The 27,084-nt window shown below is 38.2% G+C and overlaps 1 protein-coding gene across 5 annotated transcripts in view; it reads left to right on the top strand.

Annotated features, from left to right (window-relative positions):
* The window catches only part of LOC137405898 (leucine-rich repeat and calponin homology domain-containing protein 1-like), a 61,523-nt gene extending 36,141 nt beyond the window's left edge, over positions 1-25,382 (top strand). For 2 of the 5 annotated variants that reach the window (XM_068092344.1, XM_068092343.1), the window contains 8 exons: positions 2,476-2,520; positions 2,616-2,700; positions 4,643-4,771; positions 5,202-5,559; positions 8,177-8,310; positions 10,925-11,062; positions 14,093-14,170; positions 24,717-25,382. In XM_068092344.1, the coding sequence (XP_067948445.1) occupies positions 2,476-2,520; positions 2,616-2,700; positions 4,643-4,771; positions 5,202-5,559; positions 8,177-8,310; positions 10,925-11,062; positions 14,093-14,170; positions 24,717-24,956 (1,207 nt within the window). In that variant the 3' untranslated portion in view covers positions 24,957-25,382. Of the gene's footprint in view, positions 1-2,475; positions 2,521-2,615; positions 2,701-4,642; positions 4,772-5,201; positions 5,560-8,176; positions 8,311-10,596; positions 10,614-10,904; positions 11,063-14,092; positions 14,171-24,716 lie in introns of those variants that run through there. The other 3 variants (XM_068092346.1, XR_010979821.1, XM_068092347.1) reach the window with 3 other exon arrangements.
* The last annotated feature ends 1,702 nt before the right edge of the window (positions 25,383-27,084 follow it).

Genomic DNA, 27,084 nt, shown 5'->3' with positions numbered 1-27,084 from the left:
ATTTGATTGCTATGTAATTACTAATTTCAGTAAATGGTAAGGTTTATGTTAGTTTGCTAGAGTCAATTGTTATCTGTAGATGTTATAGCTGGTAATGCAGTCTGTCTGGTTTTGTTAAAGGTTGACTTGCAATAAAATTCACATTACAGTTATTTGGTATCAAAAGACTCACCATGTCTTACTCTGTTGTGTTGTAAGTGCCAAATATGTGGAAATGTGATTACAAGCTTTTAAAAGCTCAAAAGCGAAAAGCCCCTGTAGACTGGAATCTCTTTATTTCGATGACGTATTCATGAAATTTGGTTATTGTCTTGTCACGTGATGTTCTCCCGTGAATTGAAAGGCCAATAAAAAGCTCATTATAAAACTTATCGTAGCACTAGTTTATGACAAACACTTCGGGTTTTACCGAATCACCCCGTATCAAATATAGATGCTCGCTACTTTACATTTTTGTTTCGGTTTAGTCTAATTGGCAAGTCGTAATCTGATCATGTGACCCAATACTTTGCAAATAATTTCTACAGCACTTTTCGATTATTACAAGCAGGCTTGGGGCCACTAGTGAGTATTGACCGCACTGCACTATTTGCTGGCTAGACGACAGTAAGGTGCACTAGGCACTGCACTAGCTCTAGTGCATGGCATAGTAATAATATAAAATGCACTAGCAGAAATTCTTGTGCACTAGGCACTGCACTAGCACTAGTGCATGGCCTAGTAATAATATAAAATGCACTAGGCACTGCACTAGCAAAAATTCTTGTGCACTAGGCACTGCACTAGCACTAGTGCATCGAAAAGTGAAGTAAAAAATGCACTAGGCACTGCAATAGCAAAAATTATTGTGCACTAGACATTGCACTAGCACTAGTGCAGTGTAAAATCATAAATGCACTAGGCACTTCACTATTAAACTTCACTAGGCACTAGACCAATGAGCTTTTTTGCTATAGCAGCTGCAAGAATTGCTTGCTAATCAACAGATATCTACTGCTATCCACTGCAATAGTACAATTATAGCTGCGCAAAGGATGTCAGCCATGTATTTGTCAAATAAACTAGCCTCACCTAAAATTTCAAACAAACCATAGACCGACAATAATGCTCAATATTAAATAGTGCAGATGACAACAGATATCAAATAGTGCAATGTATTACAATTACAATAACTAAATATACTAAGCAAGCATGGAACGGAAGAATTCACTTCTTATTACATAAATGTACTATTTACAACAAGAAAATCTACCCTTGGATAAACCAGTATCATGTAAACAGTAAGTCATATTGATGGCAAAATTGATAAGCATTATTGTTCAGAGAAGATGTTTATTAGACCGAAGGAACATTAGCCTTTCAAAGTTGGTGTCAGTCAGTTTAGATCTAGTTTAGACTAGTGCATACTATGTCGCACTAGGCATTGCACTTGCACTAGTGCATTTATGAAAGTTTCCAATCCGCACTAGGCATTGCACTAGAGCATTTTATGTTGCACTGTGCACAGCACTTGCACTAGTGCGTTTATGGGAATTTTTTAATCCGCACTAGGCACTGCACTAGTACATACCATGTCACACTAAGCACTGCACTTGCGCTAGTGCACCCAGGAACTCATGTCAAATTTGCACTAGCATTGCACTAGACATTTCTATTTTTAAATTGCACTAGTGCAGTGCACTAGTGCAGTGCACTAGTGCAGTGCACTAGTGCAGTGCAATGCGCACTGCACTGCTAGTGGCCCCAAGCCTGATTACAAGTGACCAACAGGCTCGTCATGGTTATCAGACAATGATATGTACTCCTTGGAGCTAAGGTTAAAAAGTTTAACGATTTTTTACGGTAAGTTATAAGATATCAGTGCTAAAAGTGACAGTATTACGATGACGATAAAACAGACGCGTAAGAACAATAAACATAGTTTTATTGAATGCGTGAAGTATATTTGTGAAAATATTTTGATGAATAAGGTTGCAAGAAAGTGTAAACAGAAGCCATCTCTCACAACTACGTCACATTTGAGCCGTTTTGAAAAGAGAATCCAAACTACGGCGGTCTCATGTGGCTGCGATTTTCTGTTCATTTTTGAGCTTTTAAGAGCTTGTAATCACCTTTCCACATATTTTGCACCTATAACACAACAGAGTAAGACATGGTTAATCTTTTCATATCAAATAACTGTAATGTGAATTTTGTTGCAAGTCAACCTTTAAGTCTTATCTGTTGATGTTATAGCTAGTAACGTGGTCTGTCTGGTTTTGTCAAGTTTTATCTGTAGATGTTATAGCTGGTAATGCGGTCTGTCTGGTTTTGTCAAGTTTTATCTGTAGATGTTATAGCTGGTAATGCGGTCTGTCTGGTTTTGTCAAGTTTTATCTGTAGATGTTATAGCTGGTAATGCGGTCTGTCTGGTTTTGTCAAGTTTTATCTGTAGATGTTATAGCTGGTAATGTGGTCTGTCTGGTTTTGTTGTAGTCAGAGTAAAGGAGAGTCAAATAATTGTAATTTGGAGGCTAAGAGGTAAGCGGAGAGAGTATGTCACATAGCTTCTCTTTGTCTCCGTTTTAATGCACTCCGTTTATGATAATACATACCGCTGACTCCTGTTGTTTTAGCACCGCTGCTGTATCCTCAGACAATGTTATGGATAAGTCTACCAGCGATAGTCATAGGAGCTCTCCTATCAGCCTTTCTTCACAGGTGAGGCTATTAGTCTGTATGTTTATTACTTTATTTAGATGGTCACATGAATGTAAACTGGGCTCTATAACCCAAGGTGCATCAAATTATTCTGTTTCTCGAGTTTCAGAATTTCTCTTACCTTTTCAACTGTAGATCACAAACATTCTCACATCTGCAACTATAGATCACAAACATCCTCACCTCTTCAACTATAGATCACAAACATCCTCACCTCTGCAGCTATAGATCACAAACATCCTCACCACTGCAGCTATAGATCACAAACATCCTCACCTCTTCAACTATAGATCACAAACATCCTCACCACTGCAGCTATAGATCACAAACATCCTCACCTCTTCAACTATAGATCACAAACATCCTCACCTCTGCAGCTATAGATCACAAACATCCTCACCACTGCAGCTATAGATCACAAACATTCTCACATCTTCAACTATAGATCACAAACATCCTCACCTCTGCAGCTATAGATCACAAACATCCTCACCTCTTCAACTATAGATCACAAACATCCTCACCTCTGCAGCTATAGATCATGACCCTCCTCACCTCTTCAACTATAGATCACAAACATCCTCACCTCTGCAACTGTAGATCACAAACATCCTCACCCCTGCAACTATAGATCACAAACATCCTCACCTCTTCAACTATAGATCACAAACATCTTCACCTCTGCAACTATAGATCACAAACATCCTCACCTCTGCAGCTATAGATCATGACCCTCCTCACCACTGCAGCTATAGATCACAAACATCCTCACCCCTGCAACTATAGATCACAAACATCCTCACCTCTGCAACTATAGATCACAAACATCCTCACCTCTGCAACTATAGATCACAAACATCATCACCTCTGCAACTATAGATCACAAACATCCTCACCTCTGCAACTGTAGATCACAAACATCCTCACCTCTGCAACTGTAGATCACAAACATCATCACCTCTGCAGCTATAGATCATGACCCTCCTCACCACTGCAGCTATAGATCACAAACATCCTCACCCCTGCAACTATAGATCACAAACATCCTCACCTCTGCAACTATAGATCACAAACATCCTCATCTCTGCAACTGTAGATCACAAACATCATCACCTCTGCAACTATAGATCACAAACATCCTCACCTCTGCAGCTATAGATCATGACCCTCCTCACCACTGCAGCTATAGATCACAAACATCCTCACCACTGCAACTATAGATCACAAACATCCTCACCTCTGCAGCTATAGATCACAAACATCCTCACCTCTTCAACTATAGATCACAAACATCTTCACCTCTGCAACTATAGATCACAAAAATTCTCACCTCTGCAGCTATAGATCACAAACATCCTCACCTCTGCAACTATAGATCACAAACATCTTCACCTCTGCAACTATAGATCACAAACATCCTCACCTCTGCAGCTATAGATCATGACCCTCCTCACCACTGCAGCTATAGATCACAAACATCCTCACCCCTGCAACTATAGATCACAAACATCCTCACCTCTGCAGCTATAGATCATGACCCTCCTCACCACTGCAGCTATAGATCACAAACATCCTCACCACTGCAACTATAGATCACAAACATCCTCACCCCTGCAACTATAGATCACAAACATCCTCACCTCTGCAGCTATAGATCATGACCCTCCTCACCACTGCAGCTATAGATCACAAACATCCTCACCTCTGCAGCTATAGATCACAAACATCCTCACCTCTGCAGCTATAGATCACAAACATCATCACCTCTGCAACTGTAGATCACAAACATCCTCACCTCTGCAGCTATAGATCATGACCCTCCTCACCTCTGCAGCTATAGATCGTGACCCTCCTCACCCCTGTGTACTATACTTGTGCAAACTTGTCATTGTCTAATACTGATTCAGTCCTACATACACTCCTCGCTTTCTTCAAATTTAAGGACGGAGACAGCAGAATATCTATGACCTCATCAGTCGCCTCCTCCAGTGCTGCTGAACTCGGCTCTATTAACAGGCCATCAGCGCACTCAGAGGGGAAGCATAAGTCTTTGGCTGATGCTGAGCTACGGGTGAGTTAAACTTTTCACACGATTATAGTCACTCTGTTTTGTTTATAAGTGTAGCCATAGTCTTGGAACTGATATAGATAGGTCCTCTTTGGAGGAGCGTTACTTGTTTGGTTTCAAAAAGTCTTCGATTTCTCATTTAAGAAATCGCGTTCCCTACACCCGAGGTCCTCATTTAAAGAGAAGCTAGCGGTGAGAATGTAACGAATGCGTTGCATTTGTGTTCCCGGTATTGAAACTGTGTTTGGTGTGTGCTTCAATTACTACATCATGCTATGTTGCAACTTGAATGGAGGCCCGTTTATGTGCTTGTCAATGGTTGCTAAACCCTTATCGTTACCCTCTTATACAGTATGTCATGCTGTGTGTGGAGCTAATGTTGTATTTTCTATTATCCTCTTTTACTCAGCTGCCTCTTGGCTCTCTCTTTTAGCGTTCTTCTTCTGCGACTTTAACATCTGCTGAGAAAGCTATGACTAACAGCTCAAGGCAGCCCAAGTCCCCCCCTGGCCCTGGTAAGACTGCTCTTCGTGCCCCTAATTCCATCAAGAGTCAAGGTCGAAGTAAAACAGCACCATTACCTCGCAATAGTTCTGGCCAGTTGGCCGCGCTTCTCATTGGAACCAGCAGCGTCTCGTCACCCTCTGCACACGCCCCTTCTTCAGCTAAACCCTCTACCAAACTGCCGGTTAAAGCAGTGGTGAGCACCGCTGCGAGGGGGCATCACGGCATCAGCATAAGCACTGGTGCTCAGGCCAAGCCTATTCTCGCTGGCTCTAGCACCAAGTTTGGTACGTGGTATGAGACAGCCATGCATGCAGCGCACAGGTCGCACATAGAACGACGTGTTGCGTTATAGCGTCCGGCACTGCATGTCTTACGTCTCGTACTATTCGCTAGCAAGCTAACCATTTCTCGTAGATCAAAGATTTCGTTTCCTCTATCCACTAGCTCAGAGGTGTCAGGCTTGCTATGAGCTCTTCTTACATCTAATTTACAGCTCAGGTCTGGGTCTCTCGTTTCACACTTCCTATCCTCGCTCGATCATCTCTTAGTCCATGTCACTGCAATGGTATACTGACTTTTTGTTTAATCTCTGTTAAATGTTGAATTGACGAGCTGCTTGTTATAGGGATAAGCTCTCTGATTGCAACAGCATCATTATTCACTACATAGGTCACTATATAAGTCAGTACCGAATATTCACTATATAGGTCAGTACAGAATATTCACTATGTAGGTCACCATATAGGTCGGTACAATGTCAATACAAGGTCAAAAGAATCCATTTTTAAAAGTCAAACTCTGTATGTTAGGTAAAGCCTTCTTAAAGCACATAAATTACATAATTTTTTTATTATATATTTCAATACATCAGAGTCTTGGCTTTCGAATGAGCCTATATTCAATACACAAAGAATAATAGAACTATGAAAAACAGGATGTCAAAAGTATGTCCTGCAAAAAAACACTTGGTTCAGGTTCTCAAAATGTGATGTCACAATTATTATTTAGCCTTAGGTAGTCCGATCCTTTTCGCTGCCATTAAGGCTGCGCTTTTCTCTGACAATCGGTGCTGTTAAACCCAGAGAGTGATAATAATAAACTAGGATTCTAGATAATCAACAATGCCCAGGATCATGCTAACGCCCGACCAATACAAACACATGTTCTGGGTTAATTAATCATGCTTCAATAAATGTACTGTCGTTGATAAAGGTCATGAAATCACATCGATTAAATTGTGACCTGCGGTGGCGTGGCCCTAGGCCTACATGTCAATCGCACTTTCACGAGATGCTTGAAACTAATTAGTCTCAGTCGCGACCCTCAACATCACAATAAAATGAGAGGGCTAGCAAATAATAACATCGGGAAAACATAGTATGGTGCTTGGAATCTGAGTTATTATCATAGAAATAATCTGTACATGGAGAACTAATGACTGATTCCTTCGTCATCTTCATTGGTTCTCTGGAGTTGTCCTATCTTTGCCTGACACTAGCGTCATTATCGTAGTTGATAAATCTAAGCGGTAAGCAATAAAATAGGCGGTAAGAGCACACAACACCGCATAAAAAAATTGTGACGTCACAATTTCCGAGTCTATGCCAGTAAACATTTTTGCGGTAGAGCTCTGGGGAAATCCTATAAACACCAACCAATGTCTGTCTCACCATGGCAAACAATAGCTCATTCGAAAGCCAAGACTGATGTATTGAAATATACAATAAAAAATTATGTAATTTATGCGCTTTAAAAAATTTTTATTCTAAATTTTAAATAAAATGACTATTGTGGAAATTGTTTTTATTGTTTTTTACCATGTACTAAAACAGAAAATTATTTTTGAAATTAATGACAGGAAATTTTACTAGGCCAGCATGCAGAGACCTTATCTAGGTGTCATAGGAGAGCCTCATTTATTCTATGGTTTTATGTGAGCCTTTGAGATATGAACAAAGGTCTTGTTAGGTTTATGTGATTCTGTTTTTAACTAAGGCTTTCTGTGTAATTTTAATCACATGCAATGTTTTGGTAACTTGAGTACAGAGATGTCTATTTGCGCAGGAATATGCTAAAGGCCGCTGTGGGTGTATCAAACCACAAATTTTACTTGTTGACCCACAGGTGAGCCGCAATTTACCGAACATAATTTGCAACAATTACGAACATCATGTGATGTCTTGGAAATTTTTATTGCGTGATAGGTGGTCCACTTAACCCTTACAGCTATCAATCTGATAGCATAGTGAATGCCAGAGAAGTTTGGGCAGCGGTGAACACTCGTGAGGCACTGCTAAGATTCACATGAGATGCTCCTAACTTGATGTTAAATGCTAAGTATTAATGCTCATATCATTGCCATCAGAGAGGTTGTTGGTCATGTCCTTACAATATAGGACACTTGTCTTTTGCCTTCATTTTCCCTTGTTCCATCTTGACACCTGTCAACCTCTCATAACACCTACTTTTTTTTAAAAGTAATTTTGTTAATTCAACCTTAATATCTGTCTCCTCTAACATCACTATCAAACATATCCTCTCTCTTACCTTTTTATTGTCACATTCGGTCAGTTTGACTCTTGAAACAAGATCATTACACGGCTTTGCATGTCAGGGTTGTGCGACGTCCTATCTGGCACATGCTGGCACACGCTGGCACCTGCACCTCCCCATGCTTCAGTTTGTATTAATTTTGTCCCTTTGGTTGAGATCTTAGCAACTAGTCACCTTGCTTGAGCTTGATATAAAAGCACAGCAACTATGCCTGTATGGCTGCTTAAGCCTACCAAAGCTTCTCTAAAGCTCATAAGCATGTAAAGTTGAGTACGCGGTTGATAGATAATTTGTAAGTTGCTCTCTCCTGTTTCTACGTAATAATGTGTTTTTGTCAATGTGTTGAAGGTTTTCAGCCGGTTATCCCAATAAGTCGGCGTTCAGCCAACTCCTCTCCCGCTGTCAGCCGGAGCGAGCAGGAATCTCACAACAGAACTCTTAACACTGGTGATGAGGCGCAATTTATAAATACTATCAGAGAAGTAAGTAGTACATAGTCTACAATTTAGAGCGCATCGACATATGTAGCACTATGTAACAGCTAGGTCTGTAGATATGAATGCATAGAAATATAAATTAATATAGCTACGCAACAGCAATATCTCAAGCGCAACGTGCATAGACGTGAAATTAACTCGTTCAACCCTAATCCCAAAATACTCGAAAAGAGGTTGTTATCCCCTGGGCCAAATCCTAAATTGATCGGGATCGACTTTGTAAGCGATTTGTGTAACAATCGTTTGCTATATCATAATTCTATTACAATATTTTAAAAGTGCACATAAGCCTTTACATGATTTCCATTTTGCTATAGATTAAAGCTCATAAAACAGACCAATGAGGCTTTTTCTCTCAAGTTGTTGTAAGAAAAATTCACCATATCGGCAAAATTTGAGGATCCTTTTTTCCAGCAGTATCATTACAATTTCAATATTATATTCCAACTCTACAACTTTATCACTTTACCACTAGCTCTAGATAAGTCTCAAGAGCAGATATGATTATACGATTTACTTACAAGTAAGTACTAGATTTTGAATTAAGGCTGAGCAAGTCATCACATAATCCATCGTTTTTTTTACGTCATCAAGCCGTTTGCACATGAAAAAGCCGCCATATTTGTAGAAAACGATTGATTTTCTTTTATTTAATAGTACTTTTTGGTGTTTTGATACTATAATAAAAAAATTGCAAACAAAAGCATCGTTTTCAAACATCTATTGCAAAAGCTCCGCGTTTTTAACGATAAATGTGTCTATAAAGATGGCCGACAACGATAAAATTACGTCACGAAAAAACGAAGGATAACGATAGCTTTTACTATCTGACTAAATCTGACAGCTGTGATAGGAGTTTTTTGCGAGTTGAGTAAACTTTGATTTAGTTGGATTTTATTTTCAAGCAGCTTTACTACATGTTGCTAAAATTTAGGCATATTAACAATAATAATTACTCAACAGCAACTGAATACAATCAGAAGTCGACAACCATGTTTTATATAATCACAATTATCTCAGCTTGTAGCTTGTATAACATAAACTTATAGTTTGCCAAGTTGGGTTGGTTTTTTTATGCTTTTAGTAGCTAATGTAGTACTTTTTTATCGTTTATTGGTTTGAAACAAATTAGTTTTTTTGCTCATAAAAAGTTCGTTTACTTGAACATAGCTACATTATGTTAATGTAGAAATTTCTTCTTCCTAAATAGAAAAAACAGAATTAAAATAAAATCAATAAAAAAGGAGATACCGGCGATTCTGTAACACTGAGTCTATCGATTTCGGGCAGCCAATTGATTAATTGGGCCTGGATGCGCGCAATACAGCTTTTTTAATTGGGTCTGAAATGATTAATGACTGTTGAGACAGCAATGTCTTAAGATATGAGTGCATAAACATGTAAATCAGTGACCATTGTTATTCTGGTAAACCGTTATTGTTATACCGTAAAACCTGTATTGTTTAATTGTAAAAACTTGTTTGTTTTTCTACTAACAAAAGACGATTGTAAGTTGTCTTTCCTTTTAATCGATATGAGAAAAACTGCAGACAATTCCTTCTATTGCTGGGTGTTATTTTATCACCGTCCACATAACTCACATCAGCACCTGTCAGAATAAACGTTATGAAAATTGTTCAATAATCAAGTGATGAATTTCTCTATTAACTGTTGAGTTACAGATTTACTCTGAATACTAAAAACTTAATGAGCCGAATATAGATCTAGCTAGTTATAAATTGCAGATCTGTTATCTCTCGATAGTATTAATAGATGTATAGATGTATATTATGCAGTATAGGAAAGGAGTATAACATAGACACCAAGTATGCAGTGCAGGAAATGAGCAATGCCAGTATATGCTGAAAAACAACGGATATCAGCGGGCTTTACATCCTCTACATTATTTTTCTTGGTTGAAGCAGATAAAGATGAGATCTTTTCAACTGTATAACACTCGCAAATTTTGTTCTACAAATCAGTGTGCAGCTTATTCTGGGAGCCTTATCGTGGAAGTCAACCAAATAGCTTTGTCCTCTCTTTTTATAAGTTAACACGCGGCAGTGAAACAGATAATATTCAAGGTAACTTGTAGAATATCCGACACGCCGCGCAGTTAAGTTTAAGTTGGAGACAATGTAATACCTTCCAAATACTAGGATCAAAGTCAGAAGTGTTGAGATGTTTATATTCAAGAATTAAGACTGAATGTGTATTTGTATCAGTACAGGTTATAGAATCAAGATTGAAGGTGTATTTGTGTCAGTACAGATTATAGAATCAAGATTGAAGGTGTATTTGTGTCAGTGCAGATTATAGAATTAAGACTAAAGGTGTATTTGTGTCAGTAAAGATTATAGAATTAAGATTGAAGGTGTATTTGTGTCAGTACATATTATAGAATTAAGATTGAAGGTGTATTTGTGTCAGTACAGATTATAGAATCAAGATTGAAGGTGTATTTGTGTCAGTACAGATTATAGAATTAAGACTAAAGGTGTATTTGTGTCAGTACAGATTATAGGATTAAGATTGAAAGTGTATTTGTGTCAGTACAGATTATAGAATTAAGACAAAAGGTGTATTTGTGTCATCACAGATTATAGAATCAAGATTGAAGGTGTCTTTGCCGCATGATGTTATGGGAGAGCTCAGGGATGGAGTTGTCCTCTGTCACTTAGCCAACTTCATCAGACCGCGAACTGTGTCCCAAATACATGTGAAAAGCAATGCAGTGGTGAGTATTAGTTTTTGACTCCACACAACTGCCTTTTGAAAGGTTCTTCTCATATTACAGTTCTTTAGCTCTATATATAGCTTGAGCTTGTTGTTTGGTTTGGTAACTAACTGGTCGGTCTACCCGGCATAGGTCTACCCGGCATAGGTCTACCCGGCATAGGTCTACCCGGCATAGGTCTACCCGGCATAGGTCTACCCGGCATAGGTCTACCCGGCATAGGTCTACCCGACATAGGTCTACCCGGCATAGGTCTACCCGGCATAGGTCTACCCGGCATAGGTCTACCCGGCATAGGTCTACCCGGCATAGGTCTACCCGGCATAGGTCTACCCGGCATAGGTCTACCCGGCATAGGTCTACCCGGCATAGGTCTACCCGGCATAGGTCTACCCGGCATAGGTCTACCCGGCATAGGTCTACCCGGCATAGGTCTACCCGGCATAGGTCTACCCGGCATAGGTCTACCCGGCATAGGTCTACCCGGCATAGGTCTACCCGGCATAGGTCTACCCGGCATAGGTCTACCCGGCATAGGTCTACCCGGCATAGGTCTACCCGGCATAGGTCTACCCGGCATAGGTCTACCCGGCATAGGTCTACCCGGCATAGGTCTGCCCGGCATAGGTCTGCCCGACATAGGTCTGCCCGGCATAGGTCTACCCGGCATAGGTCTACCCGGCATAGGTCTACCCGGCATAGGTCTACCCGGCATAGGTCTACCCGGCATAGGTCTACCCGGCATAGGTCTACCCGGCATAGGTCTACCCGGCATAGGTCTACCCGGCATAGGTCTACCCGGCATAGGTCTACCCGGCATAGGTCTACCCGGCATAGGTCTACCCGGCATAGGTCTACCCGGCGTAGGTCTACTCTTTTAATTATAGGCTAGAGTGGCATTCTGACCTCGTGTCTCAACTTTCTCAGCCCTACATGGCTATATAAGGTATTAGATTGTATGTGTTAGCAACATACTGTACATGTTATTGACGCTAAAAGTTTTGAGGCTGTTATTTTGAGGCTATGTTATTTTGAGGCTATGTTATTTTGAAGCTATGTTATTTTGAGGCTATGTTATTTTGAGGCTATGTTATTTTGAGGCTATGTTATTTTGAGGCTATGTTATTTTGAGGCTATGTTATTTTGAGGCTATGTTATTTTGAGGCTGTTGTTTTAAGGCTGTTGTTTTGAGGTTGCTGCTTTGAACATCAAAAGTACTTTTTAGAGAGCTTTAGCTAAAAAAAGCTCTTTCTTTTAGTGGTCATAACAAAACTTGTTTAAAATCCGAACTAAACAATGTGAACCATTTTATACAAGTTAAATTTGTATTGCTTTTAAGTGCTTTAAACAATAATTGGGTAAAATTTATTTTTACAGCAGATTATTTTTACTAAAACAACGTACTGGTGCAAAGAGAGTTAAGAGAATTTAGCAAATTCAAATACAATTTAGAGCGATCATCTCAAGCCTACTGGTCAGTCAACATGCTGTAATTGATTCGGCCAAAGCTAGAAGAATTATTACTGTATTATTAAAACTTGATGCTGCTTGGTTTGAACACAAATTTACTACAAGGATTTTAGATGTGGCATTTGCAGTTTACTATCAATATACAGATTGTATATATGAGTCATTATACAGATTGCTTTAATTAATAATTAGTAACAAAATAATTTGTTAACCCAAGTAACTTACCTACAGTAACATAAGTGTATTTAAGGTATTTCATGATTATGATCTGCAATAAAATGTAACATTGCAATGTACTATGTGCAGTATGTACCTAGGGAGTTCTTACGTTTATGACAGACATATAACTAAAACGTTGAATTTAACTTTAGTAAATATAGCTTACTAAACACATTTGAAGCTAAGTTTTAGTATGTACTTTACTAAATATTAAAAACTTCAACTTTGTCATTGGCTAAAATCTTATCACCCATCTGTTTCCGGTTTCGTCTTTACTAATAATGAAAAATGCTCAACTGAGGGAACGCGAACATCGTATCCCTTTTATGCGTTGTTGGAGGGATTTTGGCGAATAGCATATTAGCATCTTCGTTATTCCGACGTAATCAGCACAAGGACTACTAAATTTCAATTTTGAAAAACAGTTTTGTTAATACTTTATCTCGAAAAAATTTCGTATGGTGAGAGTGAAAAAACTTCATATTCAACGTCGTAAGGCAAACAAATTGTATAACAGAGTCATCATAACCCGAGGGCGCACTGCATTTGTTTCTTGTGTTCTTTATGCATTGATAATGGCGTTCAGTAGTGGAATCTAGAAGCTCAACTAATCTTACATAACTGCAGCATATGGAGAAAGCAGTTACAGGTTTTTAGGCTGTTCTAGTTTTGATTTGTGCATCAATTGGCTATTGTTGTTACGTGGAATGCTGAGAGTATACTAGGTGCGCGTGCTGTGCCTGGCGGCCATCTGACTTGACGAGAATAGCTGAATCGCTCATAGCTGGGTGAGCCTGGAGCTTCTGTTCTTTAGGTTATAGGGCAGGTTTTTGCCACGACCGCTTTTTCGCTATTTCTCGTCCATGAACACAATTAATTGAAGGGCTTATATAAGGACAGCTTTACAAGAAAAAAGCTAAGGGTGTTATCAAGCCGTACCACCCAACATTTATGAGAACAATGGATTTATGTCATTCACGATGCAATGTGGTAATGGATTACGCCATGTATGATTTTTCTCAGTGGCTCCAACAGATCTGGTTAGTTAGTTTTCCGATAATTATCATGTAACAACGGCAACAGACGAATAGATCGTTCTCAATTAATTTGTACTCATTTGGCTTCTGCATTTCCTTTTCCCTAATTTATGTAATGAAATATTACAAGCCTGCATCCTACGCCCATGCTGCGTGTAAATGTGCGACACTATATGAGCTCTCTGAGAACTGTTTAAAGTATTATGCTATTGCAAATGTTAGTGTGTCCTATAACTTGTTGCAGTCCTATAACTTGTTGTCTGGGAGTGCAACTCCCTACAACTTATTTAATCATTGCTTGTAGCCTAAACTGTCCATGGCGAAATGCAGAAGAAATGTCGAAAATTTTATAGAAGCCTGCAAACATCTGGGTGTCCCACAGGTAAATCGCTTATTAGTACAAAGTGCATATCTGTGTCGAATGAATCCTTAATCTTGTGTGACTAATCCGTGTTGTTGCTTCCCATTCTGTCTGACATGCTTATCTTCGCTGACCACAATTGCGCTGCCAATAATAGCTGGTTGATTCATTGCGTACCTCTCCTATTATGAATCCTAGCCCTTTGCTATGCTGCTTATATAACGAGTTATATAACCGAGGTCAAAGTTCTTGTGATAAAAACACACAATATGTTAGTCCATTGCCGTTTTCTTTTGCAGCTCGTATAATGTTTGTACTGTTTTTGCTGAAGTGTTTGATGTCTGGTAGCCATAATACCTACTAGTTACCAGGATACAGAATTTGCAACATCATAGCTTAACCCGGATGGATAGAAGCTGTTTATATTCAAAATCTAAATTCTGCTCGCTGATTAGCAAACTTTATGCGTGACAACCGACAATCAATGCTTACATAAGTGAAAAATCTATCAGGCTTTTTACTCGTGATAACTGGCAGAAGATAATCCTGTAGATTAAATGTCACTAACACATGCACGAATATCGTCTTACTGTCTACACAATGTTTGCAAGATTTTCATCTGAGCTATTGATTTATATGCGTGTTTAAACTTCTTCTGCTTTAAATAGTAATTTGGGATTAATTCAAAGAAAATATGTTCCCCTGGGAAAAATGGATGCAAATTAAATAACGAAAGGTTTAGCAGTTGTGGGATTGGCAGTGAGTGGTGTGCTCTGTGAGTCTGTGTAAAATGAATTGGAAAAAACCTTGTGAGCTGTTAGTCTTTGATACAGGATAAAGGATATTGCTATTATCAAAATAATCAATTTTTATAGGAAACTTCTTTGTTTTGAGCCTTTTCATTTCTATAGTTCCAACCTGTTCTTACGCGCTCATATTTCCTCCCTGATTTCTTCTACTACCCATCTGTTAATATCATCTGTTAGTACCACGATCTCATGTGTCTACATATCTCTACCATGATCTCATCTGTTACTACCATCATCCCATGTCTCTACATATCTACCCTGATCTCATCTGTTAGTACCATGATCTCATGTGTCTACATCTCTACCCTGATCTCATCTGTTACTACTGTGATCTCATGTGTCTACATGTTTACCCTGATCTCATCTATTACTACCATAATCCCATGTGTCTATATCTCCACCCTGATCTCATCTGTTACTACCATGATCTCATGTGTCTATATCTCTACCCTGATCTCATGTGTTACTACCATGATCTCATCTGGTACTACCATGTTACTACAGGGGGCCCTGCTAATTGTCATTAATTCGTTCTGTTGTTGGCATCGTAAGGTGAAAATGTCGTATGGAGTGGTCTAGAAACCCATAGTTCATTAATTATCTAAGGCAAACACTCCTTGGTAAAAACATCAAAATCCTACATACGTGCTGTACATATTAAAAACCTACATACGTACTGTACATATTAAAATGAAGAACAAAATAGTATATTAACCTTAGTAAATATAGTTAACTTGTAGTTAACTTAGTAACTCTAGTTTTATTGTCATGGTAATCATTTTCTTCTTCCTTTAACGTTGTTATCAATCTTAGGACCTATAGCTAACGAATTAAAGTTATATTATATGTAGTTATATACATACAATGAATTAAAGTTTATAGCAAATAGCCTATTATAGTAAACACTGAAATGAACAATAAATTTTCACTTTCACTTTTCACTATTTTTCATTTCACTCACATAATGTTAAGCATTTATGAAGCATGAAGAATGCTGAACTGAGAAACGGATTTCGCCGGATAGCATATCGATATCTTGGTGATTCCGACATACTCAGCTCACTGACTGCCAAATTTGAATGTAAAATTTGTTGATGTATGGGAAAAAACATGCTGTTATGAGGGGAAGAAAAAGCATCGAGTTCCACATCATGACCAAAAACCGTAAAACAGGGACACCGAACTCGCGGATGCGCTGGACCATGACCTCATGTGTCTCTCTACCTAGGGTCTGACCTCATGCTCCTACATTTTAGCCCATATACACACAGGCCTTTGTCTAACTCGCTCTCAGGAGTGAAATTTGCAGCTGCTTCTCAGATCCTGATGCGCTCTATTAGCTTCTGACACACAATAAAATCTTATGAGAAGCAGTTCAGACTAGCAGGTTCTTACTGCTTCAGAATTTGTGATAACAAAGCATACGAAGTGCGAGATAAGTTTATAGTTGGCAATAGAATGGAATCAATAAACTATTGCTTTTCTTTAGGCGCTACTTAGACAGTGAACACTATGAAAGTTGTAATTTAGGCTATAGTTAAAAAAAGTTCTTTAATGAAGTATAATTGTTACACATCTTTTTAGATGATATGCAGTGTTAAGTGTATAGTAGAGCGAATGGAATAAAAGCGTGTCTTTTCAAACAAAACCGCTAACTTCCCCCTGCATGATGTGTTGAACTTACAAGATAGAAGTAGCTCTTCAATAGTCTAGTAGATTCAGTATATGCAGTCAGGAAATATGACCGAGTAAAGCCTGGTTTCCGTATCGATTGCGAGACTGCGGCGGTAACTTGCGCAGAAAAACGCTTGCGTCGCTAGGCTCGCCGGCGTCTGTTCACATATAAAGCTACATCGCTAAACATAATCGCGTAATCAAATAAAATGTTCACTCCCCATGCCATTTTTATAATGGTGACCTTCACCGGTACAGTGCATTTCGGGAAGGTTTTGCCTGCAGTCTTTTGCGAAATTTGAACAGCGCTAAACTATTGCGTTGCCGCCGGCAACTACCGGCGGCACGTAGGTTCCCATTTCACCGCTAATACCCTGCGGTGCTGTTGCCGGTGCTTTGTGACGTACAGTCAAACATGGATAACTCGCCCACGGATAGCTCGAACACATGGTTAACTCGAACGGTTTCTTTGGTCCGTTCCCACGTAATGATAAATTGCTATAGATAACTCGAGCTCGACATTGTTAACTCGAACTGTTTTTTGCCCAACGGCTACCGAAGCGATTGTTATCGCTTTAGAAAATCACTTTATTCCAAGCCATAGAGGTAAACCTCAACTTTTCCTAATTCATAAGCGTCGTTATTACCACCATCGGCAAAATATTTTTGTCAACGACTTTTCTAAAGGTTTGGTGAATTTTGATTTATACCAAACATCCGCTTAGCGACCGCCCTTCGGAAGCAAGGTAAAGTGAGGTAATCTTTGCATAAACTTCAAGAAAAATCGGCAAAATTGATCGTGGGTAAAACGCTCAAAAGAAAAAGATGTCTTTTCTTTTGAGCATTTCAACAACGATCAAGTTTTGCCAATGTCAATCTAAAAAACGTCCTGGCAATAACATCACCTCAAACAACGAACCAATCTCAAGTGATAGAAAAATCTCTATACTTTTTGATAAAAACGTTTTAAACTTTACATTAGAAGCATTTAATTTGAAACAAGCCATTTGTGCTTTTGATTTATATTATAGTTTGTATATGTACATGTATCTACTAATAAATAAGTAAATACATGGACTTGTGACAGTGCTCTGATAACTTGAACACTCTGATAATTCGAACACTTTCGCTCGGTCCCGTGAAGTTCGAGTTATCCATGTTTGACTGTATATGGGAACCAGGCTTTAAGGTCATTTTGTACTCTAAAACAAGTAACACAGGCTAGTACAAGTAACACAGGCCTGGAAGTAACTCGCACTCTGCAGTATTCAGGAGAAGGGGTATGACAGTATCAAAGTCTAGGCATGTCACAGGACAGACAACTTCATTGCTATCAAGAGCAATTCTCTAATGGTTCAAATTTTGGTTGTTTAGCACATTTGCCTATATGAGGACTAGCATCAATTAATGAAAAACAATTTTTAGTAACTAAAGAAAATCTAGCAAGGATTATTTACCTTTGACCTAATTAAGCTGATTCCTATTGTTTGATTTTTCAGTCAACGCAATGCATTATTGCTAGAAGACAGCAGAAGTTCACACTATGTGTCAGCTGCCTGTCGGCTATGATTTTCATCAGCGTAGATATATTTATAGCTTTAGATGGTACATACGTTTTGTTTAATCTATACATTGGTAGCATGTATGTCATAAATGCGCTGGTAGGCTGTTGGGTGCTATGCTCTTGTTCTTCATATTAACTTCTTTCAAAAACCTGCACAAATTCAGTCTCAAGGCCTGAGAACTTAGGCTAAAACTCAGTCTCAAGGCCATGGCATGACAACTTAGGCTAAAACTCAGTCTCAAGGCCATGGCATGACAACTTAGGCTAAAACTCAGTCTCAAGGCCATGGCATGACAACTTAGGCTAAAACGTAAATTAAAATTGTTTTAAGTTTAGCATGTAGATTGTTCAATGAAAGAAGAATAGAATCCTAAAGCTTTTGTGAAACTTGTTTTGTCACATTGCTAGTGGTTCTTTGTGGCCTATTCACACGCCTATAGACACTCAGCTACACGCATTGCCAACTGCATGCAAATTATCTCGCGCGCACACAACTGCATGCATACTCGGACACACGCATAATCGCATGCTAAGAAGCAGCTGTACCTAGAATATCTGATAATGAACAACTGAACTTCAGAGATTGCTAGCCGTGGCCATTGTCTAGTTGCTCTATCTAGTGCATTGCAAGCCGCCCCATCGCTGACACTCAATAGCGGATGTAAGATGGCAAGATAAAAAGGGAACTTTATGCAAATCATAAAGCTTCTTTTCCAGGCTTATTTTCTTGCATAAGGCGTGCTTATGCAAGCAATTCTCGTCCTCGTTCTTGTCCTTGCATTCACGTGTTCACATGGGAACTGGCCACTTTAGAGTTGTCCACATGTAGTAGGCATATCCGCTAGCCTCTTATCGCAGGTTCTCAGAAGTTTAGGTTTTTGTTAACACATTTTTGCTTCATCATCATCCTAGTCTCGCATGCCACTGGTCTCTTCATTTTTTCATCTAAATTTATTAAATTTTTGTTCACTTTCGAATAAAGGAGGCATGATAGGCCTATGGTTTATTCATTTTTCTAAGCTCCGTGCAAGAATGACAACTTTGGTTTAATCAGGAGTAATTTCGTTGTGGAACAATTTATTAATGTTTTTGTCATTGTGGATGAGGAGTGGTGCAGGTCATTACCTCATGCAACTTATTAATGTTCACATCATTGTGGATGAGGAGTGATGCAGGCCATTGCCTCACGCAAATTATTAAAGTTATATAACTAACTTTCGACTCGACCTACTATGAGATTTAGTGCTCTGGAGAACAAATTATTACAAAACCAATTTTTGTTGTCTTAGGCCTTTTAAAAATGTGGTTCACGAGTTAACAATTTCTATTCTATCACTAATTAAATTATAGTAAGATACTTTTCAGGGACGCATTGTTCATGGATTGAAGTTTGTTGCATTACACTATTAGTACGATCAATATCATATTGGTATTGATATAATAATAGTAATTATTATTAGTTGAATTATTGTTAATTTTCATCAAACTTCTTTAAATATTACCAACTCAGAATATTAACAACATGCAAGAAACCTTATATATTGAGCTGGACTAAAATATAGCAACAGCCCAATTATTTGCTATATGCACAGATATAAAGTACTGCATACTCAGCATATAAAATGCAAAGTCATCACCAATTTCATGACCCATTGCGCTAAGTGCAGACCAAGGGGTAGCTAGGCATAAACCCAAACATGAATAATTTATACCTGCATGAGCTTGTTAAAATTCTATTTTTATAGCATTTTAGTAATAAATTTAATTCATGTCTTCAGTTGTGAACGTGGCACTGCGTTTTATTTTAAAAAGTCGCTTTCACGCTTTTGACCGATTTTCTGTAGACAAGGAAAGTTGTATTGAATTATCAGATGAAGATCAATTCATTTATGAGCAACCATCGAATGAAAAGAAAAAAAGGACGAAAGCTACTGGGTTAGAGGCTGTGAACATATATTGGACATACATTTAGGCCTAAATGAATTTGTCAAAATACTGATCGAAAATTGGATGCTCAGACTGAATGCTGTTGGCAGAAAATTTGAATTATTTTTGTAAAAGTTAGAGGTTTTCTTATTGGAAATCGGTTTTAAGCTGTCTATAGTTGTGAATTCGTAAGTTGTTACAAACTCCGCATTCTGGCTTGTTGGTTAATAAAGGCTGGTTCATACTACATCGCCGTATCATGGCGATGTACATGTAGTATGAATCATTTTGCACACTATCACAAACCCCTTCGCATGGCTTTGTCGATGCTATCGGTCCACGGTGTACATAGTCGACGATGAACGCCGACATATGGCGATTTAGTGTGAACCAGGCTTCACTAATGGCTATATCCCACTTCCTGATTGTATGTTCTGGTAATCCGAAAGTTGAAGGTGTCTGATATTAGTCTTCTGGTGTTTCTATATTTTTTAAAGGTCCTGACATTCCTAAACTGATTGAAATTTGTCAACTCCATCGCCTTAAATGCCAAGAGATTCACAAGCTCATTATTAGTTATGGAGATGTAAGACACAAAATCAGATGAATGGCCATTCAAGAAGTGTTAAGGCGTGGTCACACGAGCACCGAACCGACGTAGGTTCGGTTCGGAGGCTGGTTCGGTTCGTGGCACATGTCACACGGCCACCGAAGTAACTTCGCTTCCTAAATACCATACGTATAGAGACAGGACATGGTTTCATTAGTAGTTGTTATGTATTTGAGTTAAATATTTCTATTGTAAACAAAAAAACTTTGAGGAACAATTATAAATTATAATTAAACAGCAGATTTATCAGAAGATCGTTCGGCTGCTCAAAATAAATCACTCGATACAAATATTTTGTTAACCCTTCCCATCAACATAATTATATTTTTTATTAACATATGAATGCTTTTCTATGCTGAGTACATAACAAACAAAAACAGTCTTTATCATAGTGCTGTGGTTTTACATAAATAAATCAGTCAACGATAGTTCATCAGGATGAATATAACACATTACTTATATTCTACACGAAAGAAAATCACAACCATTCCCTTACATTTATGCAAAACTTAAGTGCAACATCTTACATTTATGCAACCCAATCACAAGTCCGGGTGAACCTTGTCGTAAATTGCTTCATGTTGTTTATTTAATGAAATAAAAGTATCGTCCCATTTCTTTTTTAACTTTACTCACACGCACGTAAGAAGAAATGTGACGCGTGCTCGCTAGAATTCTAGAATTTTAACCAGCCAATAAGAGCAAGGGTTCGGCACGAAATTTCGAGCAGTACCGAAATAGTTCGTTTCGGCCAGAAATGTCCTCAGCCGAACTTTTTAGAGCTGAAAACGACGTCGTTTTGCGTCATTTAGTTCGGTTCGGCGCTCGTGTGACCACCCCTTTAGACTACTTATATTAATTCCAATAACTAATCAATTTACCGAAGTATGTAGAACAGCTGAAAAACAAATGGTGTTTTGCTATGAAGTTATCCCACATGACACTCGAACTAATGATTAGTAGGTGTCGATGGCCAGCAGGTAGCTCTTACCTTGTCCTTATCAGGACATAGCATCAGAAAATTTTGCAGTGTAGTTATTTGATAAAAAACTGACAGAAGATACCTCTACGTTTAGGATTACACATGCGAGGATCTAGTCATCTATTGTACTACTGAATAATAACAAAACAGATAGAGTGCAGATTTTGTAGTAACTCGCAAATACGACAGCCATAGATAGCTTAAATTAACTTCGAATAACAAAACCTGCAACTTTTGTAGGAATATTTCCAATTTTTGCCAATATCTTTTCATTTGAGCATTCAATTTACGCTCCAAATTTTAATTATTCTCATCTATTCATGCTAAAGAGGGATGGGATTAATAAAAGGGGAGAGAATGACTAAAATGAGTGAAACATCAGCGAGGAAAAGATGTCTGTTCACCTTACTATTGCAAGTACTCATGTGATACAAACAAATCTATTAATCAAACAGTCAAAGGCTATGCAGGAGTTCATGGACCTGTTACCAATTAACCCTCGGTTGTACTGTACAACACTCAGCCAAGAACATTTAAAAATAGTTTTTTGGAGTATCAGTTAGTGACATGGTGAGTGTGCACAGTGCACTGCAAGAGGACAAGCAAGCTGCGATCTTTACTGTTACAAACAATGACTAAAGCAAGTGATTAATTTAGTTAATTAATCAGTTAGAAGAAAAGAATAAACAGGATACTGTTTCTTTTTTACTAGACAGGACCTCAGATCCCAAGCCAGGAAATTGACCAGGCCGGGAGCTCAAAAGACTGCACATGAAAAACTCATCCATCCCAGCATTGCCCAATAGACTGCCAATTCTATTATAGTCTTCTGCATTATCAATTAGGTTAAGTTTATGCATAATCTGTCATGGTCACCAATGCAGAAGAAATCAAACAAGGTTGCAAAACTGCACCAGCTTTTGAGTTTTTCAATGGTCGTAACATCGTATGATTTTTTTATAGAGCAAAAATTGGTTCGTCAGACATGACTGGAGTTGGAAAGCACTGTCTAATCAATAGTACAAACTTTGAAATTTCTCAGATTTCATTTTAAAACCACATCTCATATCAACTCAATCAACCTTGGCATGCTGACATGGCACTAGTCGGGTTCACCATTGATGACATAACGTCACCAGTTATGAAACAGAAATGTGTAGCTATGCATGTAAAGCACCACATCAGGCTATTTTTTGTTTAGGCTAGTCGAAAGGGTGTCAACCCACACGGTAGAACGATTTAAGCACACGCAATCGTTGTATAAACTTGTCGGAGATAGCTTGCTTTAAGCAGGGACAAGTGAAACAACCAAGGAGGTTGCGGAGGCGGCGCCAATATATGTTTTGCGTAGCTAAGTGTGATGTTCGACAGACAAAGGTTATGACGCACGTAATAGCCCTCGTTTGGAATGTTCGATTCGTTAAGTAGTGACCAAATTAAAATTGTCCTACACAGGAAAGCAAAATACAATGGCAATAAAAAAACTGCAAGAACAAGAGCTAGTGGCCAAAGGAATGTTTAGCTCCTCTATGATTTTGTCACTAAAAGGACAGAAGCTGGCACTTTCTTGTAGACTACTGTAAGCTCAATAAAATGACTATGAAAAGCATGTAGCTGATTATTTGTACATGCTAGGGGAGAAATTGCACATAATGATGATCAAACTTATGGTAGTAAGTAATGGCAACTGTAACTCAAAGGGCATCATAGCCATGCTTCTAGCTGGCTAAGGTGTTCACACATTAGAAGGGCAACTTGTTCACTGTCCAAGTGAGCTATGCTAGATTCTTTACACTTGCATTGGCACCAAAACATGGCCATAGGTGAAATATCTGCGTCTTCATTGGTGCATGTAACTATTACTAACTAACTATACACGGGGTATTCTGGTTCGCCTATTTGAAATAACTTCTGACATATGACTAGATGAATCCGAGTAATCAAGGTGCAAAGTATATATAATTTGGTTCATTTAAGTATTGTCACGTAAACATAGGCTTAAAACATTCAAGTGTACATAGCAATAAAATTAGCTATTGTTCATTTTAAAATTAAATTTGGAATATAGATGTATGTATATTGTATATCACATGATGTTGTTCAATGGTAATGATAACAGAGGTGCAGTGGACCTCAAGATGCACTGCACCGTGAGGTCCACTGCGGCATTAGATTTTCTCTCTGTCTTCCCGAGTGTATATAGGGCATTGACTTATCAACTGTCGTATTTATTTATCCCTAAACTGTTTCAATATTTTTGTTGTATTTTGATGAGTTTGCAAATATTTGAATTTGTTGTAATTCAAATCATGCGGTACCAGAGTTGACTTATTTTATTTTTTAATTGTTGTCTGTTTTTTCTGTTGTCTTGTATACTTCTATCTGTACAATTCTCTTGTCACTGTTCAGGATCATCAATGAACCATTTAGAAAAGCATTTTGAAATAATCGAAATTTTTTGTCCAATTAATTGGCGCAAAAGCGCCAGAAATTAAGCTAACGATTTCCCTGATATCTTTCTGTAGGCGGATTTGTGTACACCAGATGATATTTTGGATACAATTCGACCAAGAGTTGTTGCTAGGGCAATCAAAAGCCTCTGCGCAGTGCCTTCCAGATCCGACATTTTGTTGTCGTATTTTTGTCTTTATTTGTTATTCACTATTTGTTTATATTTGTATCTGTTTCCGAGTACCTAAGCCTTCTTTTTGCTACACCCGTCAGTGTGCAGCATCCTCATGCCAGAACCTGTAAATCCTGCAGCTTTTGGTGTTGTGCTATATCAGATCATATCTTCATCCACTAATTTATCTCTCCTTGTGCACGTGGGGTTTCCTCGTTTGCCTTATAGCTAGCTTGCAGTGGATTAATTGATTCGCTATTGACAGCATTAGATTTGCCTTACATTCTCTCTCTCCCTCCTTGAGCGTCTTTCTGCATGTTCTTCCATGTAGCTTCCTTTGCACAACTATCACCCTCCTGGTTTATTATTTTCCATTCAGGAAGAAATATGTAGCCAAGCCGATATTATTGACGACAAAAGCCCTGTTGCAGTTTTACGAACATTAACTGCGGTAAGAGACTTGAAACTTAGCAAGCGAACTTCACAAACTGCGGGAGGTAGGCCAACTACACCCCGATCAAAGCAAACATTAAATAATGGTCAGAATAAGCCTCCACATAACTCTACTAGAAGTATGGTGAAGAGCCGGACTGCCCAGCCGTTACATTCTGTTGTGTAGATTTATTGTACAGCTTTTGCGTTCAGCATTGAGTATTATTAATAATAGGCATGTTGCTTACCAACTTGAAGCATGTTCAATTATATTTTATACATTATTATGTTTCTACAAATAGTATGAGAATAAGATTTATCTAGTCATTTCTTGTAAACTCAGATGAACTGGAAGATAGTCACTGTGAGATTGTGGCTATCAGTTATAATCATTATTCTTTTATGTTTTCTTTGCAATTGAGGCTGGCTGCTGTTGTTATATCCACTGTAGCTAGTTGCTAGTTTATATTTGAGCTGGCATATCTGCTCACCTTTCACCTTTTTATAGCTTTTATCCATTCACTGGTGCTTTTCTTACTGAGCATTAATAAATTTTGTCAGCCGGATATCTTACTTACTTACACCTACTTGGAAGTTCAACTTTTTTGTTCTATAAAAATTAAAAGAATGCAAGAAGTAATTACATTGCTCTATACATTCGAGTTCATTGAAGCAGAATTGTGCATGTAGATAAATTGCATCAGCGAATTATGGAAGTTATCTGTTCACTGTTCAGTTGTTACAGTAAAGTAGTGAGTAGCACTTGACCTGAAGCACCGAGACAGTGTGCACCATAGTATTGCTCATTTTAAAACGTGATACAGTAGACGCTCATATAACGTTTATCTCCTATAACGTAATTTCCAGAAAATGTAAAGAATTTATGTGAAGGTTTTGCTTCGCACTACTTGAAAAGATTCTATGCAACGCATAGAATTCGACAGTTTTCGCGACAGCAATTCGCGAGTTTTAAAATTCGATTTAAGTGTTAATCTATCTTGCTACACTTGCCAAAAAACGATGTGCATATAGTGTTAGATCTATTTTACATACAACCTCCGTGACATTCTAGCTCATCGTGATAGATTGTTAGATGTGTCGACAAAACAGCGAATAGGTAGCTGTGCAATTGTTCATATATACTCGAAGGCGATCCATTAGTGCAGGTGTTACAGCATCGGTCCACCAGTCTGAATGTCACGCATTGGAGTATTGTCGAAAAATATCTTTTATCTTAACCTCTGGGCACAAATAGACGATGAACAGGTAGTACCGCTTTTTCATAGTAAAAATATTTGGTTGTGTTGCTTTATCATAGATGTATAAAATATTTGGTATTAGCTTTGCAGAACAGACTTTACTGTTTAGAAAAAAAAGGCAAATTATTGTAAATAAACGTTGAAGATGTGCGCCCACCATCAACTTATTGTAAAATATCAGCAGTCATGGTCTACAAAACCAGTGAGATCGATCAGAAAAAAGTTGTCGATGTTAACCAATTATACTGCAGTTACAGTACAGCCCATAAATTAAAAAAGTTAAATCAAGTTTTTCCTTGTTGTATGGCCGAAGGGGTGAGTTTGGAAGTATCTTGTAGGCGAATAGATTAGGCAATTTACTGTTCTTATAATGTAAAATCCCTATAACGTAAACGTTCCCTGGAACGAATTATTGATGTTTTAGGAGTGTCTACTGTAATTGATATGAGGTGCATGCATTAATTTTTTCACATAACATAATGCAAGCGTCACATATCAATTATTTCCATAACTACATCATGGACATATCAATTATGTCCATAACTATTCATGGACATACTTGATGAATATGTACATACCTAATACGGTTAAGTAAAATAATAAGCGTGAAGTGCCACATTGTTGACTAACTGCCAAATTTATTTGAATCACTGCCAATTTTTGACTTGAAATATTACCATTTAAATGCAGAATATTCATGATTAATAATAGTAGAACTATTTATAAGCGACTACTTGCCTAGAATATTTACTGTTCTATTACAGTGTTCCTTTTAATCATCAGAGAACAACTCCGTTTTGCAAAAGACTGTTACAGCAATGACTGTTATAATCTTGTACAAGTTGTCGGTGAAAGGAAAACAAATAATTATGTAGGTAAATAACTATTCAAGGTTGCTACATTTGAAAGCTGTATGCAGAAATTCTGTGTGAGGAGGCTGCATGGATTAAGGTGGCACTTAGACCTGTACTCCAGTTTATCTCAACAGCATAACTCTACTTCAACGCTGGACTCGTGATGATACCTTTTATAACTCATAGCTGCCAAGTTTGTGCA

Source organism: Watersipora subatra, chromosome 10 (assembly GCF_963576615.1).
Source record: "Watersipora subatra chromosome 10, tzWatSuba1.1, whole genome shotgun sequence".
NCBI lineage: Eukaryota > Metazoa > Bryozoa > Gymnolaemata > Cheilostomatida > Watersiporidae > Watersipora > Watersipora subatra.
This window is presented reverse-complemented; position numbering and strand designations above follow the sequence as displayed.